Genomic DNA, 13,052 nt, shown 5'->3' with positions numbered 1-13,052 from the left:
TGAACATTTGAATGACGTTACTCTTGAAGTGTATGAAATTATTCTTTTAAATTCTACGGCACTGTATACAGTATTTCTAACAGATTTCAGTGGCGTTCGAGCATAATTTCAAATGTTATTGTAAGTAATAAAGTAGTATGCTATTGAGGAAAACGTTTTATTACTTGCTCGGGCTAAACTGACCGACTTATAAGGCTTATGATAGTAAAGCTCTCTAGTATACTATCAGTAGTGGCATTTACAGTCAAATATTTGTTTTATTCCATCACATTTATTTTTCAGGGGGATTGTGCCAAATAAAATGGCTGAGTGTATGTTGCAATTCAACTTAAACTGTACTTTACTACTGTAATAGATGTGTTGGTTTCTATTTGTCTTGTTTTGTTTTTATCAGGCACAGCAATGTAGTAAAAAACAATCGGCCTTGTTATTTCCCCCATGCCTGAACCGATTGCAGTTCATTTAATTAACCCCAAAATGGCGCTACAAGCACAATGTCACTTTACTATACACATTGTTTTTTTGCAGATGAGTTACTATTGTGTACCGTGCAATATTTGAAATAAACAAAACAGTGTCAAAAGATGATTTACCACATCCTCAATGACCTAAAATATATGTGTGGCGTATAGTAAACATTACTGACTTGATCCACTTGCCATATTATGGTCCATGTACGTTCTAGTACCCAAAACAAGTTCTTTTTTAAGGTGCTGTAGAATATTATGATTTTCATACCAAACATTTCAGACCCACGTATCCACATTGATGTTTTTTCACTTTACAGAAGAAAAGAAGTCCCACAGTACACGAGAGACATTTTTCAATGTTTCATTTTTTCAAGATACACTGTATATTTCCATAAAAACATGCTGTACTTTAACCTGTCATTTACTAAAAAAGGGTTTGGTTGGATGTGTAAACTCCGCCCCATCACATCATCAACATGCTGTAGTCTAGCCTATAATTGTAACCTGAAACAAGTCGTTGTTAGACTACTCAAGGTGCGTCCATGTTGATACTGTGTAAGTCTTTCAGTTTCCTCAATACTTATTTTTTTTCTCATTCCTCTCTGTTTACACATTTTTTTAAACTACGTATGTTTTCTATTATCAGCTGTTATCATAAAAAATAGGAAACTTGTCAGTCGCTTTTTGTTATGCTTTTATTGACCATTATGCACACTGATTATTTTTTTATGTTGCTTTAGACTCCAAATGAAAGTATTTTGTCAAAAGTATTATGAATAGATTTTTTTTCTTAAATGAGGGGGGAAAAGTTGGACTTAACGCAAGGACAACATTATCATAGAGATGAACAGGGGGAAAAAAACTAGCCCAACTTGTATGACAGGTCCCTGAACTAACCGAATGGAGTTGGTGTGTACTCTCGTTTTACATAATTGTAAAGAGGTCATTAAATTTTAAAGGCAACGTTAGAATTTTCCTCCAAAGCTGTTTGGGTGCTGCTAAATGAATTTACTTATTGGTTTTGAATCAAAAGCCTTATCCCAGGTAAAAGTCAAAGTCAGTGACGTGTGCTAAAAGAGCATTTTTATATACATCAAACACTAGTTTCAGAGGTAATGAATCCTAATTTATTTTTATTCCCTTATTGAGAAAATCTCAGCATAATTATTCAATGAATTCTCAGTAATGTGTTACATTTCAATTTCTCATCTCAATTCTTTTGTATGTGATTCTGCAGTGCCACTTCTTTTATTAATCTGGTCATGCCTCACCTGCTCTGGAAATTCCCTTTTCAGCACTCCCTCAGTTTTACTTTTCATTTCTGCAAAATCTATTTCTCTTCATTAAAAAAAAAAAAAAGTATATTATGCACATGATTTTCATTGCCAAAGAAAATGCAAGTAAAATGTATCACCAACGTGAATAGTTAGTTTTTCTCATTTATTAAGCATTAGACATCATCTGATTTACTGTAACCTTGAAATCTGCACAGCAATATGGTGATACTGATAAGCGGGAGTTTAATAGAATGGTGCCAAATCACATTGTAGGTCGGCAATGTCATAACGAGGACTCTTGGCACAACAACATAGTAAATGTTATCAGAAGTTAACTATAGCCATTAGTGTACAATAGTGTAATGCAATTATACTGTTGTATGGTTTAACATCAGATTGCCATTCTCTCCACAATCAATGACTTGAGCAAATAGCGCTATACTGAGAGCATTGGAATTGAGGCATTTTTATTATGATTTAAAACATAATTTGATTGACAAAACAACTAAAACAGGAGGACAAGGATGAGCCATCAAATTGTGATCAATCACAGGCATTATGACACAGCTGCGATAGGACAGAAACTACAGTGGTACCTCTACATACAAAGTTAATTCATTCCAGTACCTTGTTTGTAACTCAAAATGATCGTATGTCGAGCAGGATTTTTCCATAAGAATACATTATAATTCCATTAATGTGTTCCACAGCCCAAAAACCTAAACTAAATCTTTAATAAATACTGCTGGTACTATTACAAATGGCAATTACACATAGCAAAACAAATAGATTATAAATGAAAATCTGAATAATATAATAATAATAATCATAATAATAGTAATTCGTGTAATAATGTAATGAATCCAATTCTAATGTGGCGGACGTGTTGGGTGCCGTACCTGAACGCACCGCGTGGCTGACGTCACAGAGTAAGAAGGTGCAGCTGAGATTTTAGTTTCTATTTCAACGTTCTGTTGTTGCTGGCATCAACTGCGACGGATAGTAGGCGTGTTGTGTTACACAAGTTCTGAAACAAATGATTAAAAACCTAACGAAGCTGGCAGTCTCTTTGGCGATGGTAGCACAAAAATAATTGTCAGCTACACTTATAAAGTCTGGCAAATGGAGGTCGAGGAGGAGTCTTGTCGAGCCAGTTCACGGATGCGCACACCATGCTCATATTTTTCTATCATTTCCATGGTAACACTTTACAATAAGGGTCCCTTAATTAACATTAGTTAATGCATTTTTAAACAATAACTAATGTTTAAGTAACATTACAATAAATAATATAATTGCTTATCTAACATGTATTAATACATTAATTAACATGAGTTAATACATTAGGTAATGCATTAGTTAATACATAACCAGACAGTAACTAATGCTTTGGTTAGGCCTATATAGGGTTGGAGTTAGGGTCTTGGGTTTGATAACTTAGCATTTACAATTCCGTAGTTAAGGGACACATGTGCTACACTTTACAATAAGGGTCCAAAAAGCATTCAGTAATGGTTAATAAAGGTTAAGGGGGGTGAGCTTAAGCATTTGTAATTTCTTAGTTAAGGGACACATGTGCTACACTTTACAATAAGGGTCCAAAAAACGTTCAGTAATGGTTAATTAAGGTTAAGTAATACTTATGAGGTACGTTCACATGAACTAATACCATACTTAAGGTTAGGTTAGCAGCACCCAAAGACTCACAGTGCAATGTTTCTCATTTTAAAATAACAATCATTTACTAGTACCAGTATACATTAATAACTATTTATTAATGCACTAATGTATATGTGATTTAATGTTAAGTAATGTATTATATGCACCCAAGGACTCACAGAGCAATGTTTCTCATTTTAAAATAACATGATCACTTACTAGTACCAGTATACATTAATAACTATTTATTATTGCACTTGTTAGGGGTGCGTGAGCAGGAGGGGATCCCAGTGCAGACAAACTGGTTGTGGCGAGTAATATTTTATTTGCGAGCACCAGAAAGAGCGTGACGGGTAGAAGTTGCTTTGCTTGGGGTAGCTGAGCCGGCGTGAGACGTGGAAGCTCGGGAGGAGGCAGGCGTGGAAACTTGGAAGGAGGCAGGCGTAGAGTCCGACAGGGAGCGCGCAAAAGACAGGACCTGGGGCAAGAGCAAAACAGTCGTGAGCCGGGAATCAGGGAAATCATATAAGAATGCGAGAAGCAACTGACGGCGAAACCAGACGAGTTGATCGGGCGACGAGGTGGCGGCGTCCACTGGCTTTTATGGATGGTTGACTGGCATTGCTAGCACCTGTGGCCGCTCCACCCGTCTGTCGTCCAACCTGCAATCAATAAAAACATGCACACCTGCCTGAGGTGGGCCGGTCTCAGAAGGAAGGGGAAGAGGACCTAACAGGACCCCCCCCCCTCACGGGCGACACCAGGCGCCCGACGGAGACGCCCAGGATGGGCACGATGGAAGTCCCGGATGAGCGCCCGCGACAGCACCCACCGGGCAGGGATCCAGGAGCGCTCCTCAGGACCATATCCCTCCCAGTCCACAAGGTACTGCAGCCCCCTGCCACGGCGGCGGACGTCCAAAAGGCGCTGCACCTGGAACGCAGGACCTCCAGTGACTGACAAGGGCGGAGGAGGGGGCGGAACAGGGGGGGACAAGGGACTCGAGGAAACCGGCTTGACTTGGGAGACGTGGAAGGTAGGGTGGACTCGAAAATGGGCAGGGAGCTTGAGGCGTACGGCGTTAGGATTTACCACCTTCTCAATGACGTAGGGACCAACAAACCGGGGGGAAAGCTTCCTGGACTCAGTTCGCAGTGGCAAGGTCTTTGAGGAGAGCCACACTTTCTGGCCCACGGCGTAGGCAGGGGCAGGTGAACGGTGGCGGTCTGCCTGGGTCCTGGACTTGTCAGAAGCACGGAGGAGGCCGAGCGTGCCTGCTTCCAGACCTTTAAACAACGGCGGATGTTCCGTTGGACCGATGGTACCGCGATCTCACTCTCCTGAGAGGGGAACAATGGAGGCTGGTAACCCAGGGAGCAAAGGAACGGGGACATACCAGAGGAGGCGTTTGGCAAGGTGTTGTGTGCATATTCGATCCACGGCAGCTGGTCGCTCCAGGTGTCGGGACGGGACTGTGTAGTACAGCGCAGTGCGGCTTCCAGCTGTTGATTGGTGCGCTCACACTGACCGTTAGTCTGCGGATGGTAACCAGAGGACAGACTCACCCCGACACCCAAAGCCGCGCAAAACGCCCTCCAGACCTGTGACGTGAACTGCGGTCCTCTGTCGGAGACTATGTCGACGGGAATGCCATGCAGACGGAACACATGTTGGGTCACCAAGTTGGCGGTTTCCTTAGCCGAAGGGAGTTTGCGCAGAGGTATGAAATGGGCTGCCTTGGAGAACCTGTCTACAATGGTGAGGATAACGGTGTTGCCTTTGGACGGCGGGAGGCCAGTAACAAAATCCAGGGCCATGTGTGACCAAGGCCGGCTTGGGATGGGTAATGGGCGGAGCAGTCCAGAGCTGGGCTTTGTGGAGGTCTTACTGCGAGCGCAGACTGTGCAGGCCAGAACAAAGGATCTCGTGTCCTCCTGTAGGGATGGCCACCAGAACCGCTGACGAAGCACTGCCAGTGTTCTTCTGATGCCTGGGTGGCAGGACAGGCGGGAAGAGTGAGCCCATTCAAGTACCTGAGAACGGAGTGACTCTAGGACAAAAAGGTCAGTATGAGGACCCCCCCGAGGGTCCGGATGCTCACGGTGGGCTTCCTTCACTTTGCCCTCTATTTCCCATTCGATGGAGGCAAGAAAGCACGTCGCTGGAAGAATTGGCGTGGGTTCCTCCTGGGGCTCTTCGACTTGGAATTGGCGGGACAGGGCGTCAGGTTTCGTGTTTTTCGAACCTGGGATGTACGACAAGGCAAAATTAAAACGGCAGAAAAACATGGCCCACCTGGCTTGTCGGGGATTTAGTGTTCGGGCGGACTTGATGTATTCGAGGTTCTTGTGGTCTGTTAGCACAGTGAAGGGCTGTTGTGCTCCCTCAAGATGGTGGCGCCATTCCTCCAGGGCCAGTTTAACTGCCAGCAGTTCCCTGTCCCCGATGCTGTAGTTGCGCTCAGCGGGTGACAACCTGCGGGAGAAAAAAGCGCACGGATGTACCTTGCCATCAGTGGGTCGACGTTGCGATAACACCGCTCCCACCCCTAACTCTGAGGCATCGACCTCCACGATGAATTGGAGCGACGGGTCGGCATGGACGAGCACAGGCGCCGTGGTAAAACGTTTTTTGAGGTCGTTGAAGGCCAAGTCTGCAGTGTCAGACCAGCGGAATGGTATGGCTGTGGACGTGAGGGCAGTAAGAGGGGCAGCAATACGGCTGTAGTTTCTGATAAACCGGCGGTAGTAATTGGCGAAACCGAGAAAACGTTGGAGCTGCTTTCTGTCGGTGGGGCGAGGCCACTCTAGTACTGCCGTCACCTTGGCTGGATCCATACGTAGCTCACCCCTGCCCACAATGTAACCCAAAAAGGTAGTCTCAGAAACGTGGAATTGACATTTTTCAGCTTTAACAAACAGCTTGTTCTCAAGTAGTCGCTGTAGAACTTGACGGACGTGGGACTCATGCTCGGACGGGGTATGAGAGAACACCAGAATATCATCCAGGTACACTACCACGAACCTGTCAATGATGTCCCCTAGGACATCATTGACAAGGTTCTGAAAAACTGCAGGGGCGTTGGTGAGCCCGAACGGCATGACCAGATACTCAAAATGACCAAGCGGTGTATTGAACGCGGTCTTCCACTCATCGCCCTCGCGGATACGGACCAGGTGATAGGCGGTACGTAGGTCTAGCTTGGTGAAAATGGTGGCACTATGGAGGGGGGTGAAAGCTGAGTCGATGAGCGGAAGAGGGTATTTGTTTTTGATGGTGATGTCATTTAAAGCTCTGAAGTCAATGCAGGGTCTCCGGCCACCATCTTTTTTGCCTACAAAGAAGAACCCAGCGCCAACTGGGGAGGAAGATGGACGGATAATGCCGGTGGCAAGGGATTCGGAGATGTATTTTTCCATCGCCTCCCTCTCAGGCGGCAAGATGTTAAATAAACGACCCTTGGGAAGCGCAGCACCTGGAAGGAGGTCAATGGCACAATCGTAAGGGCGGTGAGGAGGAAGTGAAACGGCATGATCTTTACTGAAGACCTGTCCAAGGTCGTGATAGCAGTTTGGGACCGCTGACAGGTCTAGCTTTTCCGGGCCCTGGGCAGGACAGACTGGCACTAGAGCGGATTTTAGACAGTTAGTGTGGCAGGATGGGCTCCATGCCGTCAGCTTGAGGTGGGTCCAGTCTATGGAGGGGTTATGTTTTCTGAGCCATGGCAACCCAAGGACCAATGGGGTGCGGGGGCTTACAAAAACCAGAAAAGTGCTCACCTCTTGGTGGTTGCCTGACAGGAGGAGGTTAACTGGCTCGGTTTGCCGGTCCACGCTAAAAAGGAGCTGGCCATCAAGTGCGGTGGTCCTCAATGGCACGGGGAGCGGGTGCGTTGCCAGTCCTAGTCGGGTCACGAGCTCGTGGTCAATAAAGTTCTCATCAGAACCGCAATCAACTAGGGCTGTAACCGTGCGTGACAGGCTCCTCGAAGAGAGGGTAGCTGTGAGCTGCAGTCTGCGTGAGGTATTTTGTGACATGTGACTCACCAATAGCCCCTGTAGTGGTGAGCCTTGGCGCACAGGACAGCTGCGTAAAAAATGGCCACTCTCTCCACAGTAAATACATTGACGTGCCTCATACCTGCGTGTGCGCTCCTCTTGGGACAGCCTGGTGTGCTTCAACTGCGTTTGTTCGGCGGCCACAGCAGGGGGCACTATCGCGGTTTCAACGTTTGAAGCCAGGGCAGGCAGCGGGGCTGGCTGCCGGAAGACAGTGGAGCAAGGAGGCAGGCCGACCAGCCGTTCGCGGTGCTGTCTCTGGCGTTCACGCAGACGATTATCGATTTTAATCGCGATATTTATGAGACCATCCAAAGAATCTGGTTCATCCCGGGTGGCCAACTCGTCTTTAAGAGTGTCATTCAAGGCACGGGTGAACACTTCCTGCAGCGCTTCATCGTTAAAGTGGCTCTCAGCTGCCAACGTCCTGAACTCCACCGAGAACTCGGCGACGCTCCGAGTCCCCTGGCGAGCCGACATGAGCCGCTTGGCGGCCTCTTTGCCACGGACCGGGTGGTCAAATATTTTACACATTTCTCCGGTGAGACTGGTGAGCCGTTTTCCCATACCGAGGACGCCCATTCGAGAGCAGCCCCCTGAAGACAGCCGATGAGGTACGCTATTTTAGTTCTGTCTTCCCTATAAGTAGTTGGCTGTTGCTCGAATACAAGGCTGCATTGCACTAAAAATGCACGGCAAGCGCCGAGATTGCCGTCGTACGGTGCCGGTGCGGGAACGTAGGGCTGGCATGTGAAAGGCGATGAGCGGTTTAAACCGGAAGCGTGGTGCAGCGGTGATGGGCTTGTTTGTGGCTGAGACAGTGGTGAGAGTTGTGCTTGGATGGCTTGGAGTGACTGAGAAATGTCCGTTACCTTACTGAACAGGTATTCCATTGCTTGGGGGTGGTCAAGGAGTGACGTGGGCGAACTGGCTGTGTTGTCCGCGAGATCCATCGTGGCCCGATCAAAACTGTTAGGGGTGCGTGAGCAGGAGGGGATCCCAGTGCAGACAAACTGGTTGTGGCGAGTAATATTTTATTTGCGAGCACCAGAAAGAGCGTGACGGGTAGAAGTTGCTTTGCTTGGGGTAGCTGAGCCGGCGTGAGACGTGGAAGCTCGGGAGGAGGCAGGCGTGGAAACTTGGAAGGAGGCAGGCGTAGAGTCCGACAGGGAGCGCGCAAAAGACAGGACCTGGGGCAAGAGCAAAACAGTCGTGAGCCGGGAATCAGGGAAATCATATAAGAATGCGAGAAGCAACTGACGGCGAAACCAGACGAGTTGATCGGGCGACGAGGTGGCGGCGTCCACTGGCTTTTATGGATGGTTGATTGGCATTGCTAGCACCTGTGGCCGCTCCACCCGTCTGTCGTCCGACCTGCAATCAATAAAAACATGCACACCTGCCTGAGGTGGGCCGGTCTCAGAAGGAAGGGGAAGAGGACCTAACAGCACTAATGTATAGGTGAATTAATGTTCATAAAACGTGGTATTTCGAGCATGTCGTCGGATATAGAAACAAATGGCGAGTCAAATTTTACGTCGGATGTCGAAAATATTGTGTGTCGAAGCGATCGTATGTTGAGGTACCACTGTATTGTGTAATACAGGAGACCAAAAAAAGAGCAACTTTGTAGTTGGTGATGAGAAAGCTTGAAATTACTTATAAAATTGGTTTAATTATTCAGGATTAATAGCTGTTGAGCACATGATAAATATTGTGCTGGTTGTTAAAATCTAAGCAATATGGACAATACAGAGTTTTTAAGAAAACAACAGTACATTTAATTTACATCTTTGAGAAAAATTAAGCTCGCAACCTTCATATTTCAGTTTTCGCTGGATTCACTAATTTATGGAATCAGGTTTCAATAAATTAAATACATCTGTTGTGCGTTTTTTAATAGGGTTATTCCTTTGAGACCTTCATTTACCGATCTCCTGACCTAGGCTACAACAATGAATTGGTCTGCATTGGAGGTCCTCCTGAGCGGAGTCAACAAATACTCAACAGCGTTCGGCCGTGTCTGGCTGTCCATAGTCTTCGTCTTCCGGGTGTTGGTGTTCGTAGTGGCGGCTCAGCGAGTGTGGGGCGACGAAAGCAAGGACTTTGTGTGTAACACTGCCCAGCCCGGCTGCACCAATGTTTGCTATGACGCCGTCTTCCCCATCTCCCACATTCGCTTATGGGCCCTGCAGCTCATCTTTGTCACATGTCCATCTTTGATGGTGACATGTCACGTAAAATACCGGGAAAAGAAAGACCAGACATACAGCACCTCACACAAGGGGGCTCATCTATACGCCAACCCAGGGAAGAAACGCGGAGGTCTGTGGTGGACGTACTTGGTAAGGATGGGTGTGATGGAAGGGTTACGATGAAAGGCTAAGTACTAAGGGTGTAACGGTACATGTATTTGTATTGAACCGTTTCGGTACATGGTGCTCGGTTCGGAACGGAGGCGTACCGAACGAGTTTCTGACTTAATGTAACCCTTACTTTTCGAGGCTGTGAGTCGATCGGGTTACAGTTTCTTTGTGTAGATTATATTTACTACGTCTTCTCTACAAAAATGAGGACCAACACGGTAGGACAGTATAACCCAGAAACGTCAACGGCGCGACAACGTGGCCGCGAGAATGCAGTGAAACGCGGGCGTTAAAGTCAATCAGCCAATGCACACCAGTCACAGTGTGGCCGCGTGTTACGTCCCAGAAGCGGCTCAACACGACGCACGCGAAACGAACGGCAGAGTTTATTATTTGATGTGAGACGCGACCCTCCTGCATCAATACCACTACCGGTAGCTAGGATCGGCCAGACCGGAAGTCACTCATGTAAAAATACAGTGGATCCGGTCGATTTTCAAACTAATATCCAATCGTAACCCACTTTTTGAGTCCATCAGATCTCTTGAGTGGTAGATTGGGGCACAGTTGAACTGTCTTTGTTGATTTACTGCTGTCTTCTCTGCAATAATAATAACCAAATAATAATAATAACCATCCACGACCCCGTGTTCAATACAAAACCCTCCTACCAAAACAAAACAAGTAGGAACTAATATTCACATAGGAACTAAAGTTATACAACATAAAATATGCAATATAAATGAATACATCACATTTGTAAAATATAAACACATAATAAAATAAATAATAGCCCATATAAATAAATAATAAGAATAATACACAGATCCTGCTTACACAATTTTTATCCATTTCTGTGTGGCGCTTTAACTTGAGAAAATCCACCAATAAAGCTTTTGAAAACCGTTCATAAGAAAATGATTCATTGAGGCATTTCATTTGTAAAATACATGTTAAAATCTTTGTCATTGGGACTGCTTTTCTCTTTAGCACAGGACTTCTTTTTTCTTTCTTTCAGAAAGAAAGCTGACCAATACGCGGGGTCTGAAAGGCAAATTGTTGTTGGATTATCTTTAAATACCCGCTACTTTTTGAGCAGAATTCTAGCTTTGTATAGGCTAATGTTCCTATTGTTGAAAGCACAAAGGTGTGTAATGAACAACTAGCACATTTATATTTTGCATTTTATTTTCTTACTGTACCGAAAATAAACCGAACCGTGACCTCAAAACCGAGGTACGTACCGAACCGAGATTTTTGTGTACCGTTACACCCCTAGTCAGTACATACTAATTGTAGTCAGAGAACAGATCGCACAAATCATGTCTCCTTATTTTCAACTAGGTCAGCCTGATTTTTAAGGCAGCCTTTGACGCTGGCTTTCTCTACATCCTGCACTTTATATATCCTGGCTTCGACCTGCCCCGCATGTCCAAGTGCGACCTGGAACCCTGTCCAAACACAGTGGACTGCTTCATCTCACGGCCTACAGAGAAAAAAATCTTCACTCTCTTCATGGTGGTCTCTTCAATTATCTGTATTATAATGTGCATCTGTGAAATGATTTACTTTGTCTGCAAGCGTATCCTGAAACACAATAGAAGAAAAAATGATATGATGAGGCAGGTATTCGCCGACAAACACGAAATGACACAGCTGGTGGCCCTCAGGTCCGAGTTCAGGTCCAAAAGTTCGATCCGTGTGGATCCCACTGCCTCTATCAACAACCTCAATAATACGACAGTGGAGGAAGGGGGCAAAGAAACTAAAAATGATTCACAACGTGAAAACGGCATTGTGGAGCACATTTGAGGAGCTAAGAATCTTCCAGACTCTATGGATGGCAGCTGTTGAAAGCATGAAGACATTCATCAATTCAGTGATGAGTTGTAAAATTATTTAATGACTCTCTGTCTGAAGGCATTTTCTCTGCACATAAAAATAACATAAGCAACTAGGGACATTTATACACATTTATTCACTACTCTTTAAACTCTTACATGCAGTTTGACAAATATGCTGTTGCACCAGGAAGTAATAGTTGATATTTTCATGTAATTCTTTTTAGAGTTGTCCGATATTACTAGGTAGACGATAATATTGGCCGATAAAAGCATTTTTAAATGATATTGGATTATATCGACATCGGTTTTTCGTCATCAGTTTTTTTGTCCTAACATGCATGTTGCCTTCAAAGTGAATGTAGAAGCATTCTGCCTTTTTACAAGGGCTTGTCACAGATTAGCACTGCAGTTATGCTTATTGTCCAATAGATGTCTCTAAACTAGATGCTTGGCATTTGTAATGTGAGCATTATCATTATTAAAGCCAGTGACGTGCGGTGAGGTTCGTGGTTGGTGAGGCACTGACTCCTTAAGTGTCAGATTTACAAATATATAACCAAAAAGGGTAGCTTATTCAGTTAACTACTGGTTATTTCAAATCTCATCAGCATTCTTCACAAAACACACACACACGGTACATATTACAGATACGTAAAGGTAGAAAATAACGTGCATTTGCGCTACACTCTCCATGTGTTGGAATTTCCATTGCAAGTCTTTAGTTCATACAACATAAATGAGTACAGAGTGGTGTACAAAACCACAGATTTCAATTTTGACCTTTTGTGAAATATTCAGTTGTTTTTAAAACTTGAATCTGATACTTAAATCAATTTAATACAGATTGCTCAACAAAAAGCATGAAAAGAAAAAGTATATTTTATTTAAGGCCAAAATTTAGTTTTAAAATATTAAGATTAAAATGAAAACTGTGGTCTTACCTTTATTTGTAGATGAAGTCCATGCACCTGCCCTTCGCCACAAAAACCTCAGTTACTTTGTTGTAAAAGTCCTCTTTATTTTCCTTTAGTTTTAAAAGTCTCTCCGCCTCAATGGAGATGATCGCCAGGGAGGAAAGTTGTCCTGAATCGGTCCTATTCTGACTGTATCACATCACCGATTGCTACAATTAGATCGTTCTGTATTCTATTTGACAAGCCAGAAAACACAGTGGATGTGTCCAAATGTCTAGCTAACCTCTCATCTTTCTCAGCAAAAGCGTATAAAAGTTCGACATAATTGCCACGATTAGTAGAGCTTGCCCTCTCATCGTTACCACGAAATGCTAACTCCTGCTTAGCTAAGAAGCAGGTTGCATTAATGAGGTCTTTCAAAATCTCGCGGTTCTCCTTTACCTTAGAATTGTGGGTGCTAACAT

General features: G+C 44.6%; 1 protein-coding gene across 2 annotated transcripts; it reads left to right on the top strand.

Annotated features, from left to right (window-relative positions):
* The first annotated feature begins 985 nt into the window (after positions 1-985).
* gjb9b (gap junction protein beta 9b) lies at positions 986-12,153 on the top strand. Of its 2 annotated transcripts, none has more exons than XM_057828492.1 (3): positions 986-1,025; positions 9,368-9,809; positions 11,175-12,153. In XM_057828492.1, exons 2-3 carry the CDS (start codon positions 9,420-9,422, stop codon positions 11,640-11,642), a joined length of 858 nt encoding a protein of 285 aa, XP_057684475.1. In that variant the 5' UTR covers positions 986-1,025; positions 9,368-9,419; the 3' UTR covers positions 11,643-12,153. The 2 variants fall into 2 exon arrangements, with proteins under 2 accessions (XP_057684475.1, XP_057684476.1); XM_057828493.1 differs by having other exon boundaries at positions 994-1,025; positions 9,411-9,809.
* Positions 12,154-13,052: the final 899 nt, after the last annotated feature.

The sequence above is a fragment of the Corythoichthys intestinalis genome, chromosome 22 (genome assembly GCF_030265065.1).
Source record: "Corythoichthys intestinalis isolate RoL2023-P3 chromosome 22, ASM3026506v1, whole genome shotgun sequence".
Lineage (NCBI taxonomy): Eukaryota > Metazoa > Chordata > Actinopteri > Syngnathiformes > Syngnathidae > Corythoichthys > Corythoichthys intestinalis.
Note: the sequence above shows the minus strand (reverse complement) of the source record. Positions and strands in the feature narration are given on the sequence as shown.

Bases quoted from the DNA above. Each gene is read 5' to 3' on its own strand.
- gjb9b (XM_057828492.1), top strand. From the start codon at position 9,420: ATGAATTGGTCTGCATTGGAGGTCCTCCTGAGCGGAGTCAACAAATAC. The intron at 9,810-11,174 runs GTAAGGATGGGT...ATTTTCAACTAG, and splicing joins GTCTGTGGTGGACGTACTTG to GTCAGCCTGATTTTTAAGGC.